Genomic DNA, 20,318 nt, shown 5'->3' with positions numbered 1-20,318 from the left:
CCACCTGGGGTTCTTTTGACGTGAGCCGGAAATATCCGACACACGGCGTTGGAAGCAATTAATAGCTCTGGCCAACCTTCCATATGCGGGTCACGGCCAGTATCTGCGAGGAAGAGAAATGAGAGAAAGAAGAAGAAGGCAGGAGGAAGAAGGGCACTTCCTTCCTACTCTCATACACTTTCACGTACACACACATTCATACAGCCATCCTTTTGGCCCTGTATAGTCGCCATACGCATATTCCTACATACGTGCATATCCAGCTCCTGCATTAGTCATCACATGTCATATATGTCATAAGTTACTTGGAGCCGACTTGGCCTTAGTCCCCATCATTACTGCACAGACATAAACAAACACCTCACGCCCCTTTTGTCCTGGCCAATCTCCCTTAGTGGCTCACGGCCATTATCTCATTGGTAGAAGAAGAAGAAGAAGAAGAACGAAAATTCACGCGACTATCGGACATACTTCTTGTTGACGTCTCCTCGGAAACAGCCTCAACATGCTGAACAAATCACGTAATGAATAATGATCCACCGTGAAAACGTCACATATGCGAGCCTCGACGGACTATTACATACGCCATTTCTCCGCACGAATCATGATATTGGTGCTCCATATCGCATCTCGCGGTAGTGCTCAAGCCGCAGGTATGAACATCACCTATTCGTACGCTTTTGGCACGCATGTGTGGAGCATGTTATACGACTAAACGCTCGCATCTTTAGGTTCCTCTAAATCGGCGTAATTAATCTTTCAGCTTCAATAAGAAACCGTTGCATATGTGAAAAATTGGTTTCCAATAAAATAACAATGATGATAATCTCAAAAGACGGTGAGGATCATATAACTAAATCTATACTGTTGCAGAATGCGGCATCGGAAGGAAGGAAGTGAGGAACGAACGCATCGTGGGTGGTACACAAGCTGCTCCAGGCGAATTTCCGTGGCAAGTGGCTGTGTTCAAACGCGGCCATTTTGCCTGCGCCGCCTCGGTTATCGACGAAGCCTGGGTCGTCACGGCTGCGCATTGCGCGGAGTAAGTATTAGGCGGTATTCGCTGTCACACGTAAGGCAGGCTGTGGGCAGGCTGTGGGCAGGACAGAGTGAATGTACCACTCGTTTGATCCACGACCAAATGCGATACCGTATATGATCCTTATGCAATATACAAAACATCAACGAGGAATGCGATCTGTGTGTAGAGATATCACGAAAGTCTGTACGTAACTTCGCAAAACGCTCACGAAAGGCAGTCTCGCACACTTGGCCCACTGACACACGTCCTTTGCGCTCCGCTTATATCGCAACAACGTTCGATCATTCATAATCATTTTTGTTTGTGATTTCTTTGTGTCTACTAGCTCCAGCTATTTCGCCCATGTTCGTTGTAATGCTCAAAATGTCCGAAGGAGGATTATAACCGAGCGGAACAAAAACAACAGATTTATTTTAATCATGACGGTGGCAAGAACATAGCGCATCTGCACATTTTACAGCAATAGCTGTTAACAGGAAGGTCACGGGAAATCGCTGTTGCTGCATCACAAAACCCACGGTTTCGGTTTCAGTGACGCAAAGCAAGTTAGAATAATCTAAAGCAGATTTGACATACCCAGAGATGGTTACGTTGTGCCGGAAAGCGATTTTTCAGTTTCCTTTCCGGCTTTCGTCCCGATTTTGGTAGTATTTTTGTCCCGCTAATCCCAGCTCTACACATCACCACTCACTTCAGAGATCACAAGGCAGTACTCACTCTAAAGTATAGTTGTGCATATATCAGCAACAAAAGTGTCAACATCCACACACAAGCACTACGGCTGAAATTCGCGTTACGCAATTGTAACCGTCCTGTATCTTTTTTTTTTATCAGCACATAACTATTACCCACGGCACTGTGTTCCATATTTGTACTACTGTAGCTATATATTATAGTATTCCGTTCTCATTATCATCTTTATTTGCTTCCAGTTTAGATCTCGGTTCGTACTATCTTCTGTTTGGAAAAGAAGAACTGCTGCCATTCGAGAAAACACAACAAATGAGGGCTATCAATAAGGTACCACGTTTCACGATTTTGTCTCATTTTCTTAGCTTTTCGAATTAATATACGACACTCTTCAACTTTACGCTAGAACTTTATTTTCTAGCACAAACCACTACAACATTCCATTGAATGCCACTTTTTGTTCTAGATTCGTATCCATCCGAATTACAGCCTTAAAACCATGGAATACGATGTCGCCTTGATGAGGCTATCGGAGCCTCTGATTTTCACCGATTACATAGCACCCGTATGTCTGCCAGAAGTCCACGAAGATTACACCAATTTGACATGCACGGCGACTGGCTGGGGGTACATGGAGAAAGGTCAGAAAATATGTTCCGCCGTGAAATAGCCTAAGTGCATATTAAAAGCTGAAATATATTATAACATATAAGCATTAAAATGTATACGGTACTCACACCTCATACATTCGTTTTCTGTTTGAGGGAATCCGCGGTGGCTACGAAACGTGAATCCACGGGCTAATATTCAACGTGCGTTGAAGAAACTAGATGCTAGTTGTTTCAACGCATGTTGAATATTCGTCCCTGGATTCATGTTTCGTAGCCGCCGCGGATCGTCTCAAACGGAAAAGCAATGTATAAGGTGTAGGTACTTCATACATTGCTTACACATACATTTTGGTGCTTATATATTATTATGGCAAAATTCAAAGTTGGGCTAGTTGGTGCATATGAAGGAATGGCGAAAAACGAGAGGCACGCAAAAGAGAATTTGGCAGGGACGAGTGCTGACTTTCAATTAATATTTCATTTGGCAACAGTCAAATATATATAAATACTACAAGAACCTGTTGGGAAGAGTAACATGTATTAATGGATCAGCATGGTTGTCAAAGCATGTCCAATTATTTCACCTCACTATCCCAAGCCGCACAATGTACTGAAAGTCGAGTGTAACAGGGTGGGCGGTATATGTCTTACCAATGCCCTTTAATTTGACGAGTGTATTCAAGGCCTTCAACCTGCGCGTCCGCCCCTATTGCACTCGACTTTCAGTACACTGTGCTGCCTGGGATGCTGCATTACTTCCTGACTTCGTAATCTTTTCATGTGCTATACTGCTATCTCTCTTGCTATTCTGTCTCTGCTTTGACAAATAATCTTAGTGTCACTGAACTGGGGCTGGCACGTGAGCTTTTCGATGAATAACAACGCTAATGTACACATACATATCTGTTCACTGTAAAGAGTGCACGTGCCAACGCCGGTTGAATGACACGAAGATTGTTTGTAAAAGCAGAGACATGAGAGCACGAGAGTCCAGAGTCCAAGCATTCCATATCAAAACATTAGGAAGCCCCTATAACAACCCTGAGACTGGGCAAAAACGTACTAATACAAGTCTCAAGTATGGTTTTCCTCAGTCTCAGGGTTGTTATAGAAATCGGTTATCACCAACTCGCCTGCTTTTTAGCCGCCCTTTATGTATTCGCCATTCATGTATTGTCAGCTCTCGTGCTTGTCAACTTCACTCTTGTGTGCTCGTCTTGCGTTTTGCGCTGCTCTTCCGCCTTAGCTTTGATGATGATAATGATGATGATTGGGGTTCTTCTGTTGGGCCTCTTACGAAAGCCTCCTCTAGTTGTCTACAGAGATATTCACAATTTTCTATTTGCATTTCGCCGAACATTCTTATTAACCAGCGCCAACACTTGAACGGCTTGACATGTTTCCAGATAAAAGTCCCGCTCGCCTTCTGCAGAAAGTAGACCTTCCCATTTGGAGTAACAAAGACTGTGCCGCCATTCATGAACATTACAAGAATGTAAGCGATGCGACCCTTTGCGCCGGTTATCGAGGTGGCGGACGAAGCATTTGCTACGTAAGCGTAAACGCATTTATTGCACATGTTGTTGATAAATTAGGTCGACACTAAATCACTAGGCATCTGCACTTTGAATACATGTGCGACGCTTCATATTTAGGGCACATGCTTGCGCCTATTCTGCCTGCAATATGGGAAAAAGCCCAATCTCTGTTGCTCAGCGACGTACCGATATTCCAATGACTACGAAATCTTCATCTAGTAAATAATGCAGTTATGTATGGCAAATAACTTCCACATTCATTGCAGGGCGACTCTGGAGGTCCTTTGGTGTGTCGAAGGACGAACGCCGGTTGGGTTCTCATCGGAATCAGTTCCTGGGTGGATATCTGCGCCGCACCCAACCAACCTGCGGTGTTTGTCCGAGTGACCTCTGTGGTGAACTGGGTTCTTTCTACGACACGTGATCATAATTAAACATAAACTCGGACTCTGTTGTTATAAGGTGCACTATACACTTGAAATATATTACTATTTGTGTCTCTGCAATGTGCACAGTGTCACGGGGCTCGATGAATAAGAATCACTAGTTGAAAGGAACATCCGTTAACCTGTGAACAAATACGTGATGATTGTACTGCTAGGGAAGGTCGATATCCAACATGAAGCTCAATGCTACAGCGTCGACCTTGTCACTTGGAGCCTTCGTTGGCGCATACCACTGCAACCAATTGTGCGACCACTGCAACCAAGGGGCAGAAACTCCTTGTCTGTGCTCTCTAACAAACCAATTAGCCGTCCTTACTGCCTACCAACCAGGTTCCGTATATGAGGACTATACTTCGGAACATCTGAGAGAAGTCCGTGATAGGCGGGCGTATGGCGCCCTCGAGCGAGAACTAGTGCGCCCACATGCTTGAAACGGTAGCTGGCACACTGATCGTGTTGTGACAGACCACGTAGCTAGAAGGCGTTTGTACGTCTTTAAAGCAAACTCGCAAAATATTTACGTTAACAAAACATGTGAATCGGCTACCCCGTCTGCCTGGCGTCCTCCATCAATGTACAGACTACATCCTCCGCTGGCGCAGGTATACCCCGGTGGCTGTAGCTGTTACATTGTCAAGGAATATAGTATTTCGTCGGGAGAGTTTTACTTCAAGAGATACAACGAATGCGGTTGCGCGCGTAACCGAACACATCATCAGGAATTCAGGTGTGAGGAGAAGGCGTGTATTCATATACTAATTCATACGCTATTCATATACTAATCTCGAAAAAGCGTCTAAACTTCGGATGTCGTTCCCCGGCGGCAATTTATTGCCAAATGAAGATACGGTTTATACGGTGGATATGCAGTTCACATAACCCATGTAACGCTACGCAGTGATAAGGCGTTCTAACACAATCGCGAACACTAAGAACTATGCCGGGATTGTAAGTTCACTGTCCGTACCCTCCAAACATATTGCATATCCTGTATCGTGAAAGTCGTATAGGACTCGAGCAATAAAAGTCAGATTACCACTTTTCATCGTCTTAACAAGGAGCTGTCAGCCTCTGTAGTTCCCTTGAAAGAAAGACGGGCCTGTGTGTATTTATTGGCAATAATTCATTTGCATAAATGGAAGACACAGAAGGCTTCGTCAATCACGTCTGCCAGTTGACATGTCAGAAACCTGGGCGTACGTGACGGAACCGCCATAAATGTTTACCTTAACATGTTCGCACCTGGTCTCCGACGAAATCTCTATTGAATGAAAAGCCTTTGATCGTTGAGCACTTATAGTGATTGAAATGAGATGCTTACATCATGTCTTGCTGTTTTGGTGAGTTGAATCTTCTGTTTGTTCCTTCGTTTTCATTGTGTGAGTGTTACACTTTTACGGCTTGACGGTTCTCGTGACGAATTTGAGGCGTTTCGTCGCCGTTGACATTGGGTCACGTGTGCGTGAGGCATACAGATACCTTTTTTATACATAGTTATAGTTATATTTTGTTGTTTTTGTTTCATAGTGTCACTTCTGTGTGGACTTCATAGGAGTAGCACAAGTCGGTGAATTCGCTCATGATAGCCACCCCCGCACGTCGCTCACCATCACGTCATGGTGAACGATGGATTTTCAATTTAGAATCGAATTACGTGTTTTGAAGTCGAAATCGAAAGGTCAAGTTAGTCTCGAATCATGCGATATGATGATATACGTCGAATGACGGGTATATCATGTTCATGATTTGTGATGCTGATGCGACGTGATTGGCTGTGAGGCACGCCGTGTTCAAGTTTCAAGTTTCAAGCGCAAGTTCAATGAATTTCTTGAAACGTGCCGACCTATGATGAGCAAAAGTGTTGCAATCGTTACGGAAGCAGAAAAGATGTGGCAACCGTTGTGTGTCGCACGCGTTGCTGAATACTACATATCTCTAATTCTCACCCCTGAACGATTCTCGCAGCTTTTTCGCCCACTATACCGCAAGTACCATACGTCATCCAATGGTCAGGAACATAGGTGATCCAGATATAGCCGTGCGGGACACTGAGCGGTCGAAAAAGTGCAAGACTGTGCCAATGAATGATCGTATCGAGTGTCCCGTGCCTGGAGAAACGATGGATAGCGAACTGTGCTCGAAAGTGGGATGCTGCATGAACGACACTGCTAGCGATTACCCGGATATGTGCTTCTTTACGCCGGATTACAGGAGGTACATCGTGATGAGGGTTGCCAATGACGAGGATCACGTGAACGTCACCCTCAGTGTGAATAATCCCATGAGGGTGGTGAACACGGCTCGCACTGTCTACGTTTCCGTTACATATCACTCCAAGGAGGTCGCCAAAGTGTCGGTGAGGAACGTTCTTTTTTTTTTTCTCATACCTGTTTCAGGTGCTTGATCTGAATCGAAGCTGAAGCTGCGTGTTGAATGAAGTAACGTGACTGAGAAACAATAACTACTACTCTAACTATGACCTATATCACTCATGACTTAAAATGCATTAACCATTTAATTAGTGATGGCCACTAACTACTTCTACAGTAGTTTAACTATAACAACTAACTACTTCACAATGGAGCAGTTTAACTAGTAGTTCAACTACTTTTCAGGGGAGGTAGTTAAAACTACTTCTTTAACTACTGCAATGTATTTTAACTACATATATAACTACTTCACGTTGTACATCAACACCAATCCCATTCTATAGTGTTCTTGGACACCTAAATATGAATCACAAGCAGAGATAAAAGTGAAGATTTAGTACAAATGCACGGCACAATTTCTTTGCACCTCCGTCCTCACCAAACAAGTAGCTCAAGGTAAAAGTCGGAAGCACAATCGTGCCGTATAAAGCTTGCGGCAAAATCAGAAGTAGTTGGCGCCTGCAGTAACCTAACCACTGTAGTTAACTACTCGAAATAGTAGTTTAACTAGTAGTTGCCACTACATTTCTGCAAGTAGTTGATAACTACTTTTGAACTACAATCAGGTAGTCTAACTAGTAGTTAAACTACATGTAGTTAACTGCTGGCCATCACTGCATTTAATTACGTGGCTTCGGGCGAACCTAGCAGAGACACAAACAGTGCAGAAACAATTCTCGTTTAAATCATCTATCAAATCTGTTTTTAAAATATGCTGCAATGACCACGTGCGTTGCAAATATCGATCGCCGAATTTACTAGTGCAAATGAGCCGAAACATAAACCGCGCGCACCAGCAGCGCAGGGAGGGCAGCGCTCCATTCCACGATCTAGACCCACGTACTTTTGAAACGATGGAGATGATAGCAGTTAGATGGTGATCTGCAGGCAACGAGGAGGAGGAAGGAAAATTAAGGGGGAGAACCGCCGTTTGTTTCCCAATCACCAAAGTGTAGCGGAACTGACGAAGTATAGTGCGCGTCATAGAGGGTGTTAAAGTTTCAGTTAAATACCCGGGTTAAATAATTCGCGAACCGGTGCACCAATCGAATAACTTTTTTTTTTTTTTACAAGCATCTGTCCGATACCACCTACAAGCTGCATACCGTGTGAATGAGTGGGGAGGAGCTCATTATTTAAATAAAAATTCAAATAAGTTATGTGAAAAAAAAATAGAAAAACTTCTAAAGCAGGGCGCTGTGGGCATTAAAATACCAGACTTTATTTTAAAAAAAAACACATTGTATTTCTCTTATAGACCTCTCCCTGTTTGTAAACAAATGACGTCATAGTGATCGACAGCGCCACTAATTTGGTAGAGTTGAACTACGCTCGAAGCTAGGGGCGAACGGTCGCGCCCGAAAGCCACGGTCTTGAGGGGATTACGATGGTCCCTCAAAGGGGCGCCACCTCTGGTCCTACTTTTCTTTCAATAGGAGGCAGCGGACAAGTGTCCATTCGTGGAATCCAGCCCTCCCCTTCCGATTCGTTTCGGTTTCAGTCTGTCAACCAACGTCATGATGACGTTTCTTGGGTAGAGGTCTATTTACCACAAATTATCGAACTTACACCCATTTCACTATCTATTATTCCTCTTACACTCCGGGACTGCAGTCATACAAGTATGGAGATCTACTTTACGACGTTGATCTCATTCTCCTTCCTATTCAGCGCTATACACTCTTAACTCCGTACCCTTTAGTAAAGGGTAAAAAATCGCAATATTTTACCCTCTATTTCAGAAGCTACCAGGTACCCTCTGAGTGACACCTTTTATAAAAGTTACAAGGAAACCCACTAATTAGAGGTTACGGCCTTCAATCCAGCACCTACCCGTAAAGGTTACGCCAACGTGGGGCTTTTTATACAGGATGTTCATTTTTATTCGCAACAGAGTAGCGCTCATTTGGCAGGTGGGTTATGTGAATCTTTGCTAATTAGTCGATCCGTAGTTACAAACACATGCGTCAGGAAATGTCGGAAATGTTTGTAACTACGGATGGGTTAATTTGCGAAAATTAACATAACCCACCTGTCAAATGAGCGCTGGTGTGATGCGAGTAAAAACAAACACCCTGTGCGTGGGATATGGACAGACATTTACAGAACACACCAAGGTACCAAAATGAACCAGCAGAAAAGGAGATCTTGAACATATGTATATTACAAAAACAGAAGTCTGTCGAGATGTGACACATTGTGCACAAGTGCGATTCTGCTGTGAGGAGAAACCATGGTCGCTTTACCATGTATGTGGAAAAAAGAACTATCTTCTAAGTGAGAAGCAATGCATAAAAGTGCGAGGAAGCTAGCGAGTCAAAACAACTGACCTGTGTTTGCTAAGCTGAACACACCCAACGAAATGGAGAACTGCAGCAGAAAAAGTTTATTCCACATTCGTGTTGCAGAGGCGAGCGCAAATGGCAATACAGTATTACATAAAACGCACACAACCTTGAGGAATATGAGTGTACAGCAACGCAGGAGACACTACATTACTGCGTTATCAGCGTTGGAGGCGCTCTGGGACGAGTTTGTGAGGTACCGCATTGCGCTGGTGACGGTATGTGAACCTGCATGTGGGATCCTGGGAACAAAAGTTTGGGCAATGAGAGTAACATTTACGGAACCATTCAAATCCGTACAAAGCACAAGGTACAAAGCAGCATAAATGCGGGAAGGCGTTCACTCCGCGATTGAGACTTAGAATATCGTAAGAATACAACAAGTAGGAAGCTGCGAATTATATATCTCGATGCATATATCCGCAGCTCGCAAAATGCACGCCGGTGTATTGACTTGGCGACCAAGTAAGAGCAGAAAAGTAGCAAGCGTAAGTGGCGTTCATATGCAGGAGCGCAAAACGCTTGCCATTATCACAACAAACCTGCGCTAAGAGCTCTTGCTATCAAAATAACGCACGTACCTAGCACAAAATGTACACTTACCCAGTGTATGAAGTGTGTGAATTAGGGCTGCGGTGGTGACGTTCGTTTTCGGTTATATATTCTTTGCAATCTTCGCACTCACTACACTTTCCCCTGAGAACACCGAAAATATCCTTGTTTGCTAGCGACATCTAGCTTTTCCGTTGTTCCTGACGATACTATGATAAACGCGAGGAAAACCACTGATTAAAACAGATTACACTTGTTAACGGACGGACGACGAGCGTTAAGCGTTTCAAGGAAACCGCTCTCAGTGTGGATAGACCTAGACCAGGCTCGGCTACGCAGCGAAATCGGAAATCTTGGTGGTTGCGGCATTGACAATTGTTTTCCACCCTTTAGAAAGAAACATACTATCAGTATTTCAGACTGCGAACATATAATCTGTGTTCATACAGCATTGATAACATGTAGTTGACGTATAGGTGACGCTGAAACAGATAAAAAATAACAGCGTAGATTCGCAACTGTCGTCTCGAATGGGAGGCTGAAACGCGGCATTATGGTGAAAAACAAAAGGAAAACAAACGATAAGAAACTAAGAAAGAGATTATCGTTGGAGATTTCGCTTAGAAGTTACAGTGTCGGAGTAGAGGGTACATTTAGAAGTTACAACAAGCTGTTTTTGTTTTTTCCGAGATGTAACTTCTATTCGTGTTGTAAAGACATGACCTTGGTCGCTTTTAACCTCTAAATATACGTTACAGTGGTGTAACCTATAAGAAATCTCGAAATCTACGTCTATACAGAAGTTACATGTTTTTAAAAGTTACAATAAAAGGTACGGGTTTAAGAGTGTATTACCGAGGCCACTTTCTTATACAAGTGCATTCATTCTCTAATTGACTGCCGACAGTTGCTAGCATCTCTGCATGTTGATCTTCCACGTGTGCGCCTATGGAAGCGTCCGACAGTTCTTCACACAAATGTATGTAAAGGGGGACCCTATCTCCTCCGGGGCAAGACCCTCATAAACTCGCTCTCACGTGATATTTTTCCCGCCTTCCTTCCTGTTCTACACAAAGAGGTTGTATCTAAAGTTTTCCATTTTTGAAGTTCACCCATTTTGTTTGTGCCATTTTTTCTTTCGCTGAGATTCCGGAGCTTTTTCTGATCAGTATTGCACATAATTCCTGCGATCTTTTGCTCATACATTTAGTCCTATAGTTTCACGTAATGCACGATATGGTATTGAAGACGTGCCTGTAATTTTATATATAACCAATTACGTGTGCTTTACGTATTACGGAAGCTGTGAGTGTATTTTCCATTTTCCTGGGTATGTGTCGTCTTAAGCATCGTAAACACTAAGACACTCGATGTCGTTCTTGGGCACGTAATAAAAAAGCTCTATTATATGCTTACCACAAATTATCAATGTCGTGGAGATCACAACCGCCCAGGCTGAGTGGGGACGGTTGGGGATGTTACCTTTTAGGAAACTCAGACCTTTTGCCTGTATTGGCACAGAGGTATTGAAGGGTACGAGTATACAGTGTCATATGGACAATGTCATATGTGGACAAACAGTCATATGGAACTATGGACATATGGAATGTTTACATGCTTGAGAGTTCAAAAGATGTAATTGCTTCGTTACGAGTGCCAAACTGCGATGGATACCAAGCAGTCAGTCAAGTACTCCTATACGCACACTTGCGGTGCGCTATTTTGTACTGGACTAATAATGCCATGTAGTACTCGGTACATTAAGTACAATGTTTAAGTACTTTGCCTGTCACCACCTTACGATAACTCCTTTACTGTTTACTTAGTGTCCTTTATTCACGTTTCCTTCCACAAAAGCTCCAACGTTCAAGATTCCCAGGCAACTACATTCCATGGGAGCCCTACGTGCCTGTCCTGGGTGCACGAGAAGCCTACCTCGACGCAATGTACAATGTGGAAGCTTTGATGAACGGAATGCTCACCATAACCAGAAAAAACGAGGATGGAGATATCAACAAAGGTGTACCAGTGTACGGTCATGTTTCTTTGCTATTGGCTGACACTTCGATACTTTCTCATGGTTCTATTTCGAAATAGTGACGACAAAAAGGTTGTTGTTACGCTACGACTTAAAAAGTGGCGAGGAGGGAAAAAAACTTTAGGAATCTCGGAAGTACTGTCTGGGACACAGTTGTCTAAAATCTCCATCCCGTGGCGGAGCGATCACCTATCGGCGATGTCGCGCACGAAGGAACTGTACCAATACCCTCCCCGAGGGGTGCCCGTGCTCATCTGCTCTCACTAGCAGACAACGCCAAGTACCTGGTTCCGTCTCACTAGAGGTGTCGGTGCGTGGCCTTACCTCGGACATGAGAGAATCCAGAAGATGTGGGTAATGTCGGTAATCCAGAAGATGTGGGTAATGTCGGTAATCCAGAAGATGTGGGTTCGAGTCCTACAGCTGGCTAACCTTTTCAGTGACTTTCATCTTTCATCGCTTGCCTCGGAGACTGTATTTGTATAGTTCCTTCGTTCTCGACATCGCCGATAGGGGATCCCTGCGCCACGGGGTGGAGATTTTAGACAACCGTGTCCCTAAAAAAATTTAGACAACCGCGTACACCATGTTGTGCTGCTATGATCAGACTATACCTTCAAGCAGGGGATGTGCATACTTGACAGGCAGCACTCCCGATACATGGGACATAGTGGCACGCAAGTTGACAGCTTTCCTTCGCATATAGGGCAAGCCCGGGCAAAGTAGAGAAACTATATGTTAGCTCTATACGTCGTTAGCCATTTGAGCTGTTAGAGCTGTTAACTATACGTAGTTCTTCTAAGGACTCAGTATCTTCTCTTGTGATGCATGCCACAGCATTACTAATCAGACGTCGATACGAAGCGTCGTAAGGCACGAAGCGTGTGACTTGCGTGATTTGTCTAACGGCACTGATCATCCGTTGCATATTCAGTTTCAGGACCAACTTCTCGTACCTGACATTCGACGAGCAGTACATGCAAATTACGCTCTTCCTGTCGTCAAGTCGAGTGTACGGATTTGCAGGGTATCTGTCCCCGTTGCAGCTCAAGGTTCCAAGCAGCTTCTATTTCTTTAATCGGGGTGTCGGACCTGAAGTAAGTATTCTCACGCAAAACACTGCCTGCCGTCTCTGTACATTTGCGTTTAGAAGCGCTGCGACACTTTTGTACCTGTGGAAGGGTAGAAAATCAAGCGAACCGATGAGCAACTGTGAAGGGAAGTGCCTCAAGACGAGAGGCGCCGATATATCGAACAGAGACCGTTGTTCTTCTGTTCTGGAGAAGAACAGTCTCTGTTCGAAATATCGACTACACTCGTACTGAGGTACTTCCTTTCACTGCCTTTGATGCACTTCCCGAGGCACTTGAGATGTGATGTGATGTGATAAAGAAAACAAAGGGGATGTAAGTTTCGAACTGGCGGAATCGCTAGGGGCACACAAAGCACACATTCAGCGAGTCATAGTATGTCCATAAGCCCGGTTGTATGTAGAAAATCTTGAAGTGCCCTCAGCGCCTTGTCGGACGACGGAGGACGTAACAGTTCCGCGATGTCGAGGGCTCGGAAGTCCACGCGAGAGGGGCGCGTCCGTCTATAATAGCTTTCGAGCCCCGAGGCACTTCCTTTCATATCTGTGGTTCATTGCGTTAGGTGAGCGTTGTATTTGTGCATGCAGTACTTGGCGAGGTGTAAACCCTTGAAGGCAAGTACGTGTTCAGCTCTAATATCAGAGGCGCGAGAGATACGACCATTCCCATTTGTTGTCCTAAGCACATGATCTCTCCCACAATACACCTGCAGTGACATCACAACGGGATAAGTTTCGGTATCCGCGGTGCAGATTTTCTACGCTTCTTCTTTCCTGTCATTGGCTGTAAAACGTTGAACTTGTTATCGACTATATTCCTGCATTTAAAGCACAGTTTGTTTGTTGGTTGGTTGGTTGGTAAAATAACAAGGGGAGGTTGAATTCGCGCAAGCGAATTCTGCTACCCCCAAAAAAGGAAACGGTACGACTGCACCACAGAAGGTGCGAGCGCACCGCAAAAGTTCACCGGGGCGAGCGTCTCGACCGCGACCACGCAGGACCGAGCGCGCCGTTCACATCAAGGGTCATAGTAATGTCCACGCACCGTCTAGTATAGGGTTCCTAGTCCAGATTTCACAATGAAATTGACAAGAGCATTGAAGGCCGCGTCCCTGTGCTTAGCGTCCCATACGCCTAAGACTTTCTCTATGCTGAAGTCCCTGCTGTCGACATGGCCAAGGGTCTGCCTCAAGATGCCTCTTTGTGCGGCATGTTTCGGACAATGCATGATGATATTTTCAGTGTTTTCCACTGTCAAGAGGAAGAGCACTCTCGGATGCGTTCGTATAATGTCACTGTACGAACGGAATGACTGTCCCCATATCTGTGTGTAACACCTAAAATATTCAAGTATATGGAAACGGTCACAACAGCGATACAGCGACAGGAACCGGACCCGCACCTCTTGATTGTCAATGACTATCGGGCGGGGGTCTTGAATGAGGCCATTCCACTATTCCCTGGTAAGACGTGCCACTGTCTGAGTTTTCGACCACTTCTATATTTCAATCTTTCAGGTTCTTCGACACCTTGAAACTTATGTTGTGTTTGACAGTGTGTTCCCAGCCTGAGAACAGTTACTTTAACTCACTTAAAATATGCGAATCCGTCCTGCAGCACGACGGCCGTGGGAGAGGCTCCCACCCAATGTACATTTGCCTGGAAGATGGAGGGACAGCTCATGGCGTCTTTCTCTTCAACAGCAATCCAGCACGTAAGTGACACCAAGGACAGTGTACTCGCTGAGGGGAGTACAGGCAACGTCAACAGTGGTTACATCGGATGATTATTGCGCACTTTTTGCAAAGGTTTTCCCAATAGTTCGGACAGTACGAGGATATTGGCCAAATATCACAAACATCATAGGCATATATGAACACATATCATGAACATCTTGAATCATAGTGCCGTCTGACCTTTCCGCTACGCTGGCATAAAGCTGGAAGTCGATCTGGAACATAATGGCAATAACGCATATCGGAAGCCCAACCAATAAATTATTAGAAATCAACGTGTTGATGCTTGAAATTGGCGAGGATCTGACGAGAGGACATCACGTTTCAGATGGCGTGAACGCATACCCCTTCAGGGGTGACTGCTGGCATATTGCTGACGCGGTCCCTATCAGTGATTTCCCCAGAAATTCACTGTTGGGGGGTGCCGAGCTTTCAAGGGGGGGGGGGGTAAGCTTGGTGAAGGTTCCACTTAAGGAATTTTTCTTAGACACGGAAAGGATCGTGGAACAATGGTGACACCCCTGCACAGCTTTCCAGTTTTATTTGTACCAGTCATTACGTTAGAACACAGCACATTAGAATACAGATTCATTATGAACGGCATTTCCACATTAAGATGCATAATCACACGACCGACAAAGAAAAAAGACTAGCACCTTGTCTCACGAAGCTCAATGAATACCTAGCACACAGATTGGACAAATGCATGGTACGATCATCTGCATGACTGTGGTCCTACAGCCCAAGTTTGACAGTACAGGATGTAATTCGCTGCGCCGGACTCTCTACCAGAACGTGTTGGTGGCCGAGTTGGATGGGGTCACCTGAGAAATTTCAGGGGGGGGGGGGGAGTGTTCCAAAAATGCAGGGCGGTGTACACCCCCCCTGGGGGGGTGTAGGGAAATCCCTGATCCCTAGGTTCGGTTATATCAACGAACCCGTGTGGATGTCCGAGCCGCATTCTGAGTTCTAGATAGAACTATGTGCATTGAAATGTAGCAATTACATTAAAATCTCAAATGCCGATACAGCCGTGCGCCTTCCGGGAGTGCGTGAAAGTAAGTATCTTAGCGTCTCTACCGAAGTCCCCAAGTTGAAGCCAGAAGTGGGGGTTAATCGAAAATGGAGTTGCCAGTTGCGACACCCTTTGCGCAGCTATTAATGTTATCAATGGAAGATCGTGAATGGCATAATGGTTCCAAGCAGTTGTCTGCTCAGAAGTAAAAGACAAAAAAAAAAAAAAAGAGAGAAAGAAAGAGAGAGAGAGAAAGAACGGTTGTTACGTAACATTTTAGTCATGTAGACTTTATTCTCCGAAATGCGATGATTACGGGTATCCTTATACAGCCAACCCTGGATTTGTCAACGGTTAACCCTCCTGGATCAATCGTTCGTAAATCGAGGTTTGAAATTAATGACGAAGGGGTAGTGTGTTGTTCCAGAAGGTGGACTGTCTGTTAAATATCCCCGCGGTGCGGATGTCGTCTTACAACAGCGGGTGTACTGCGGATGCGTTTACTGCAGTCGTCCAAACTTATCTATTCAATAGCATGAGCCGTCAGTACAATTCCGACACAAGCATACAACCCAATTCCGTTGAGTTTTTTTGTTTTTTTCGAAAATTAAATTTGAAAATTAAGGGTAACGCCGTGTCTCAAACAAAATAAGTCGGCTACGTGTCGGCTACGTAGCCGTCAGGAGCAGCAAGCCAGTCGGGAACATAGACCACAGTTGCTTGACAAATTGGGGATTATCTCCTGCTAGACGTCGCCCCGAGCAATTTTATTACCAGATTAAAAATATTTTGCGTTCCCCGTCCCATTTATAACGTGTTGTGCTGGGGTTACGAGCAACAATTACGCTGCCAGCATAAGCTGCCTGTCTGCTGCTTTACGATACATTTATTGTTAGCGCGCGCACGTCTACCTATAAGGTCCGAAACAGCTGTCGCACATAGCGGTAATACGATGTTTGAGTTACTAAAACATGCATGCGTATTAATGTGCGTTTAATTCGAGTAAAACAAATTAAATATGCGACCATTCCACATGCCAGTGGCGTACTATCGCACTAACATGACACCGCTCACCATTTTTCCAGAAGCATTTCTTCGACCGAACCCATCGATGACATTTCGGGTTTTCGGAGGGAAGCTGGACTTTTACGTCTTCATGGGACCTACCATTGAAGACGTAGTTCGGCAGTACCTTGAACTTGTGGGGAAACCGGCAATGCCTCCATATTGGGGCTTGGGATTCCACCTCTCCAGGGAAGGATATAAGACGCTCAACAACGTCGAGAATGTCCTCAAGAGAAACGTCAATGAAGGAGTGCCTGTGGTCAGTTCATTTATAAGCGTATACGCTTAACAACATTAACAACATAGCAAAAGCTGAAGAACGCGAAGGCAATGGCGCCCACGGATGGGCTTGTTCTGCGTTTTATTTCGTATTTATATGTGCCCAGGATTCCCAAATGCTTGTAAGAACTCTAAAAGTAAATATGTATGTATACGTAGCACCTCGCAATTGTCCATAGCACCTTTGTTCCTGCTATATGATGTCCGTGTTAGCTGGAATTAGCGACAACAGTTCAACTCCATTTGGACGCTGGGCTGACACTTACTTTGGCGTGTACAAACCGAGAGCTTTAACTTAGCAACGCAGGCGTAGTCGTGCACATAAAAAGTAGCATTTCTGTATCTTATCCCCGTCTTTTAGATTCTCGTAGTGCAGTTGCGAAATTCAGTGAAAGTTCTCGTTACCGCCGCCGGTGTTCACGTCAGCGAAGCGTCAGTGCGGTGAGAGAAATATATTCCACATTCGATTAATGACATCATGGAGGCACACAAAATGAAAAGGAGACCCACACGCAGACGAAAGCTCGGTTTTTTAAACAGAAAGTTACGCGTTCTATAACAGCGTGAGCAACATATTACTAAGCTGTAATGTGCTGCTTGGAAAGGCTTAAAAGGGTACTGCTTCTTCTGAACTCGTAATAAGTATCACCTAGTAAATAGCGCGTTTTCCCTTCTTTCAATAGGAGGCGATATGGAACACCATGGAGTACACTAAACACCACCTAATCTTCACCCTCTCGTCCGCGTTTGACCAAGTTCGTGAGTTCGTGAAAAATATTCACGACGATCATCGATACTACGTCGTAGATACTGTTGAGTATGACCGCTGAGCCGATCGTATAAGGTTGGGAAGGTAGGGTTATGCAGTTCCACTGAAACGCTTTACTTGTATTTCAGCCACCTTTTGTACGGAAGCCAACGGGTAACTTCTACTACCTTCCTTACGACCAGGGTGTGCTCATGAACGTCTTCGTGAAAAACTCATCAATGGGATCTACCTCATGCACAGTGAGCGCAATGGGCCTTGCTTTGGGGATCACGTGACTGAATCAGGCGCGGAAATGTGCCAATAGATAGAAGAGAACTACGTAGAACGACCCTGAGAACCCACATGCCGAAAGGAGCCGGAGCGTGGGCACACGAAAAGACGGTACAACACAGACGTCTCAAGCCAACAGCAACAACAAGAACAACAACAATTAAATGATGATTCACGATGCCATGGGGTGTTTCCACGCCGAGGGTATGGGACCCGGCCCCAGTGCACATGGATTGACATGATGTGATGTGTTCGTATCACATGTTCGCGAATATAGCAGTGTAAAGGCTCAGAGATCGTCCAATAGGCCTATGGCTGTAAGAAAAGTCATACGTAATCAAAGAGCCCAGCGTTGGTATGCGGAATTGCGGCAGCTATGGTCCAGGAACATTGTATATAAAGGGGTAAAGGCGACGTTTAGTCCCAGTGCACTCACGAGGGACATGGAGTAACCGAGAAATATGCTTCGGCACGATAGTATGGGATTCACTTCGTGGAGGGTAGACGCCACTGTTGACCAGCCATAGTTCACACGATGGCTAAAAGAGGGGGATGGGCTGTCACCTTTCGAGAACATGGTGGACATGACTTTACGATTGTGGTGGACTCAAGCCAGCAAAACATCTAATTTACACAACACGACAGGCAACAGACTACATATACAACCAAACATAGTAAAAGGGAAAAAAATTTTTCAAGGAAAGATACAGAAAAAGTTATACAGAAAAAGGCTCGAACGTAAGTTTTCTAACAAGACGTCTGAACGCCCAGGTGAATCTGGACACAGACGCAAAGACTGCCCGCATTCCGCAAGTGCTTCTCGTTATGGGTTCACTCGCGATACGTGATGCTTCTGTCGAATAAGGCTCGCAGTCTGTTCAATCTTTTAGATGGGCAGATGAGCTGGCATCGGCAGTTTTTTTCTCTCTTTGTTTGTCATAATATTTGGTTTAATAGCTCTAATAATCGTGTCGGGTTCTGTTAATTAAATATTTTGCTGGTTTGAGACGTCTGTAGTGTGACCAGTCTTTCCGCAGCATCGGGATCCCTCAGCAGCCTGCATTTATAGCGTTTTATACATTAGAGGAGGAAGTTCTGCGAACCGGTCACATGGGAGACCGCAGAGACAACTCAACAACCTCTTTTACGTCTAATATCCGAGGCAGTATCAAGAGCCAATACCAAGAACAGTGACCAGCAAACTATTCGTCATTACATTCGAAAGTCTCCAGAATTGCTATACAGATGGCTCTTTATCTATCCTCAGTGGCAGCTTTGCTGACACTGCTGGCATAGCCAGTTATATGCATTGTTTTCCCGAATTGTGCAGCACACCACAATCGTACGTGTACCTTCTCATACTCAATACTCATTTCTAGGTTGATTATGAAGCTGGCGTCAATGCCTCTTACGTGGACTTCACGATGGGTAACGCGGCCGACTATTGGTTCCTTCAGCTGAATAAATTTCACCAGATGACATCCTTCGATGGCGTTTGGCTCGTGAGTGTACCATTTACATTGTGTTACACTAGCGTTAGTACATTGTGCGTAGCAGTTTACGGCACCCTAGTGGTATGATGAATGTCGTACCGATATAATCCGATGTAGTATGTATATATCCGTCCATATGTCCGATGAATATCACGTGGGGGAGGTAGGTCTCGATGATATCGCTATTCGTGCACTTCTGTCAAAAGAGCTGCGCCGATCTGCTGACAACTTAGTGTCGTGTTCGCCACGGCCGCTACTCAGTCAGTGTTCAAAGAACAGCGAAATGCCCCTCCGTAACGCTTCTGTGTTTGGCTGCGTCACGTTGTGCGACGAGCTTTTGCGAAGGACCGACGCGCGTAGATGACCTCTAAACGGGCGAGGTGTATGTGATCTGCGCACCTTCTACAGTTTTCCCGTCGTATTTAAAGGTACTATAAAGCAGTCGAGGTGGAACCTATGAATCAGCATGACGTGAGAGTGCTAGACTCGTAGGTTCAGCACAACAAGTAATATGCGCAGGAGTTTACTCTAATTATTTTTAATTGGTAAATAAAAACGCAGCCAAGAATGTCAGGGCAACGCCTGGTGGGAAGAAGTCCTCAATTTGTCAAGCAACCCTGTAAACAAGGAGACCGATAAACAGATGGCTTTCCTGTTGGGATTTGCAAATACTACCTTTTCAGAAAATGTAATTTGTGGGAAGGAAAATACACAAAAGCCGAATCTTGCACTCAGTAGCTAAACGCCTATACCTGGGCCTTGTTTCAGCACCGTGGCGCTGCTATTGTACGTCGCTCTGCTTGGCCCAGAGTCGTGCGCATGAGACATTTTCGCCGCCGTACTTGGCGAAGTTGGCGTTTCGTCGGTCTGCTTCGCCACAGTGTTGTCAGTAGATTTAAATTTGCATTTT

General features: G+C 44.9%; 2 protein-coding genes across 4 annotated transcripts in view; both read left to right on the top strand.

The window, feature by feature from the left end:
• Window positions 1–449: 449 nt before the first annotated feature.
• On the top strand, window positions 450–4,328 carry LOC135395298 (prostasin-like). Its single transcript, XM_064626526.1, has 6 exons — window positions 450–653; window positions 874–1,042; window positions 1,975–2,062; window positions 2,199–2,373; window positions 3,750–3,895; window positions 4,148–4,328. The coding sequence occupies exons 1-6, from the start codon at window positions 557–559 to the stop codon at window positions 4,313–4,315; spliced, it is 843 nt and encodes a 280-aa protein (XP_064482596.1). The 5' UTR covers window positions 450–556; the 3' UTR covers window positions 4,316–4,328.
• Window positions 4,329–5,216: 888 nt separating this feature from the next.
• LOC135393998 (lysosomal alpha-glucosidase-like) overlaps window positions 5,217–20,318 on the top strand; it is a 28,792-nt gene continuing 13,690 nt past the window's right edge. The window contains exons 1-9 of one of the 3 annotated variants that reach the window (XM_064624416.1): window positions 5,217–5,667; window positions 6,293–6,683; window positions 11,511–11,683; window positions 12,626–12,788; window positions 14,399–14,495; window positions 16,621–16,856; window positions 17,560–17,688; window positions 17,774–17,884; window positions 19,295–19,417. In XM_064624416.1, the coding sequence (XP_064480486.1) occupies window positions 5,636–5,667; window positions 6,293–6,683; window positions 11,511–11,683; window positions 12,626–12,788; window positions 14,399–14,495; window positions 16,621–16,856; window positions 17,560–17,688; window positions 17,774–17,884; window positions 19,295–19,417 (1,455 nt within the window). In that variant the 5' untranslated portion in view covers window positions 5,217–5,635. Of the gene's footprint in view, window positions 5,668–6,292; window positions 6,684–11,510; window positions 11,684–12,625; window positions 12,789–14,398; window positions 14,496–16,617; window positions 16,857–17,559; window positions 17,689–17,773; window positions 17,885–19,294; window positions 19,418–20,318 lie in introns of all 3 variants that reach the window. The other 2 variants (XM_064624417.1, XM_064624415.1) reach the window with 2 other exon arrangements.

This window comes from Ornithodoros turicata, chromosome 5 (assembly GCF_037126465.1).
Source record: "Ornithodoros turicata isolate Travis chromosome 5, ASM3712646v1, whole genome shotgun sequence".
In the NCBI taxonomy this organism is placed as follows: Eukaryota; Metazoa; Arthropoda; class Arachnida; order Ixodida; family Argasidae; genus Ornithodoros; species Ornithodoros turicata.
The sequence above is the reverse complement of the archived record's forward strand: the minus strand, read 5'-3'. Positions and strand labels throughout refer to the sequence as shown.

Excerpts from the sequence above, each read along its gene's own strand:
- LOC135395298 (XM_064626526.1), top strand. The coding sequence starts at position 557 with ATGCGAGCCTCGACGGACTATTACATACGCCATTTCTCCGCACGAATC. Across the intron at positions 1,043-1,974 it reads ACGGCTGCGCATTGCGCGGA|TTTAGATCTCGGTTCGTACT; the intron begins GTAAGTATTAGG and ends ATTTGCTTCCAG. Across the intron at positions 2,374-3,749 it reads CTGGGGGTACATGGAGAAAG|ATAAAAGTCCCGCTCGCCTT; the intron begins GTCAGAAAATAT and ends ACATGTTTCCAG.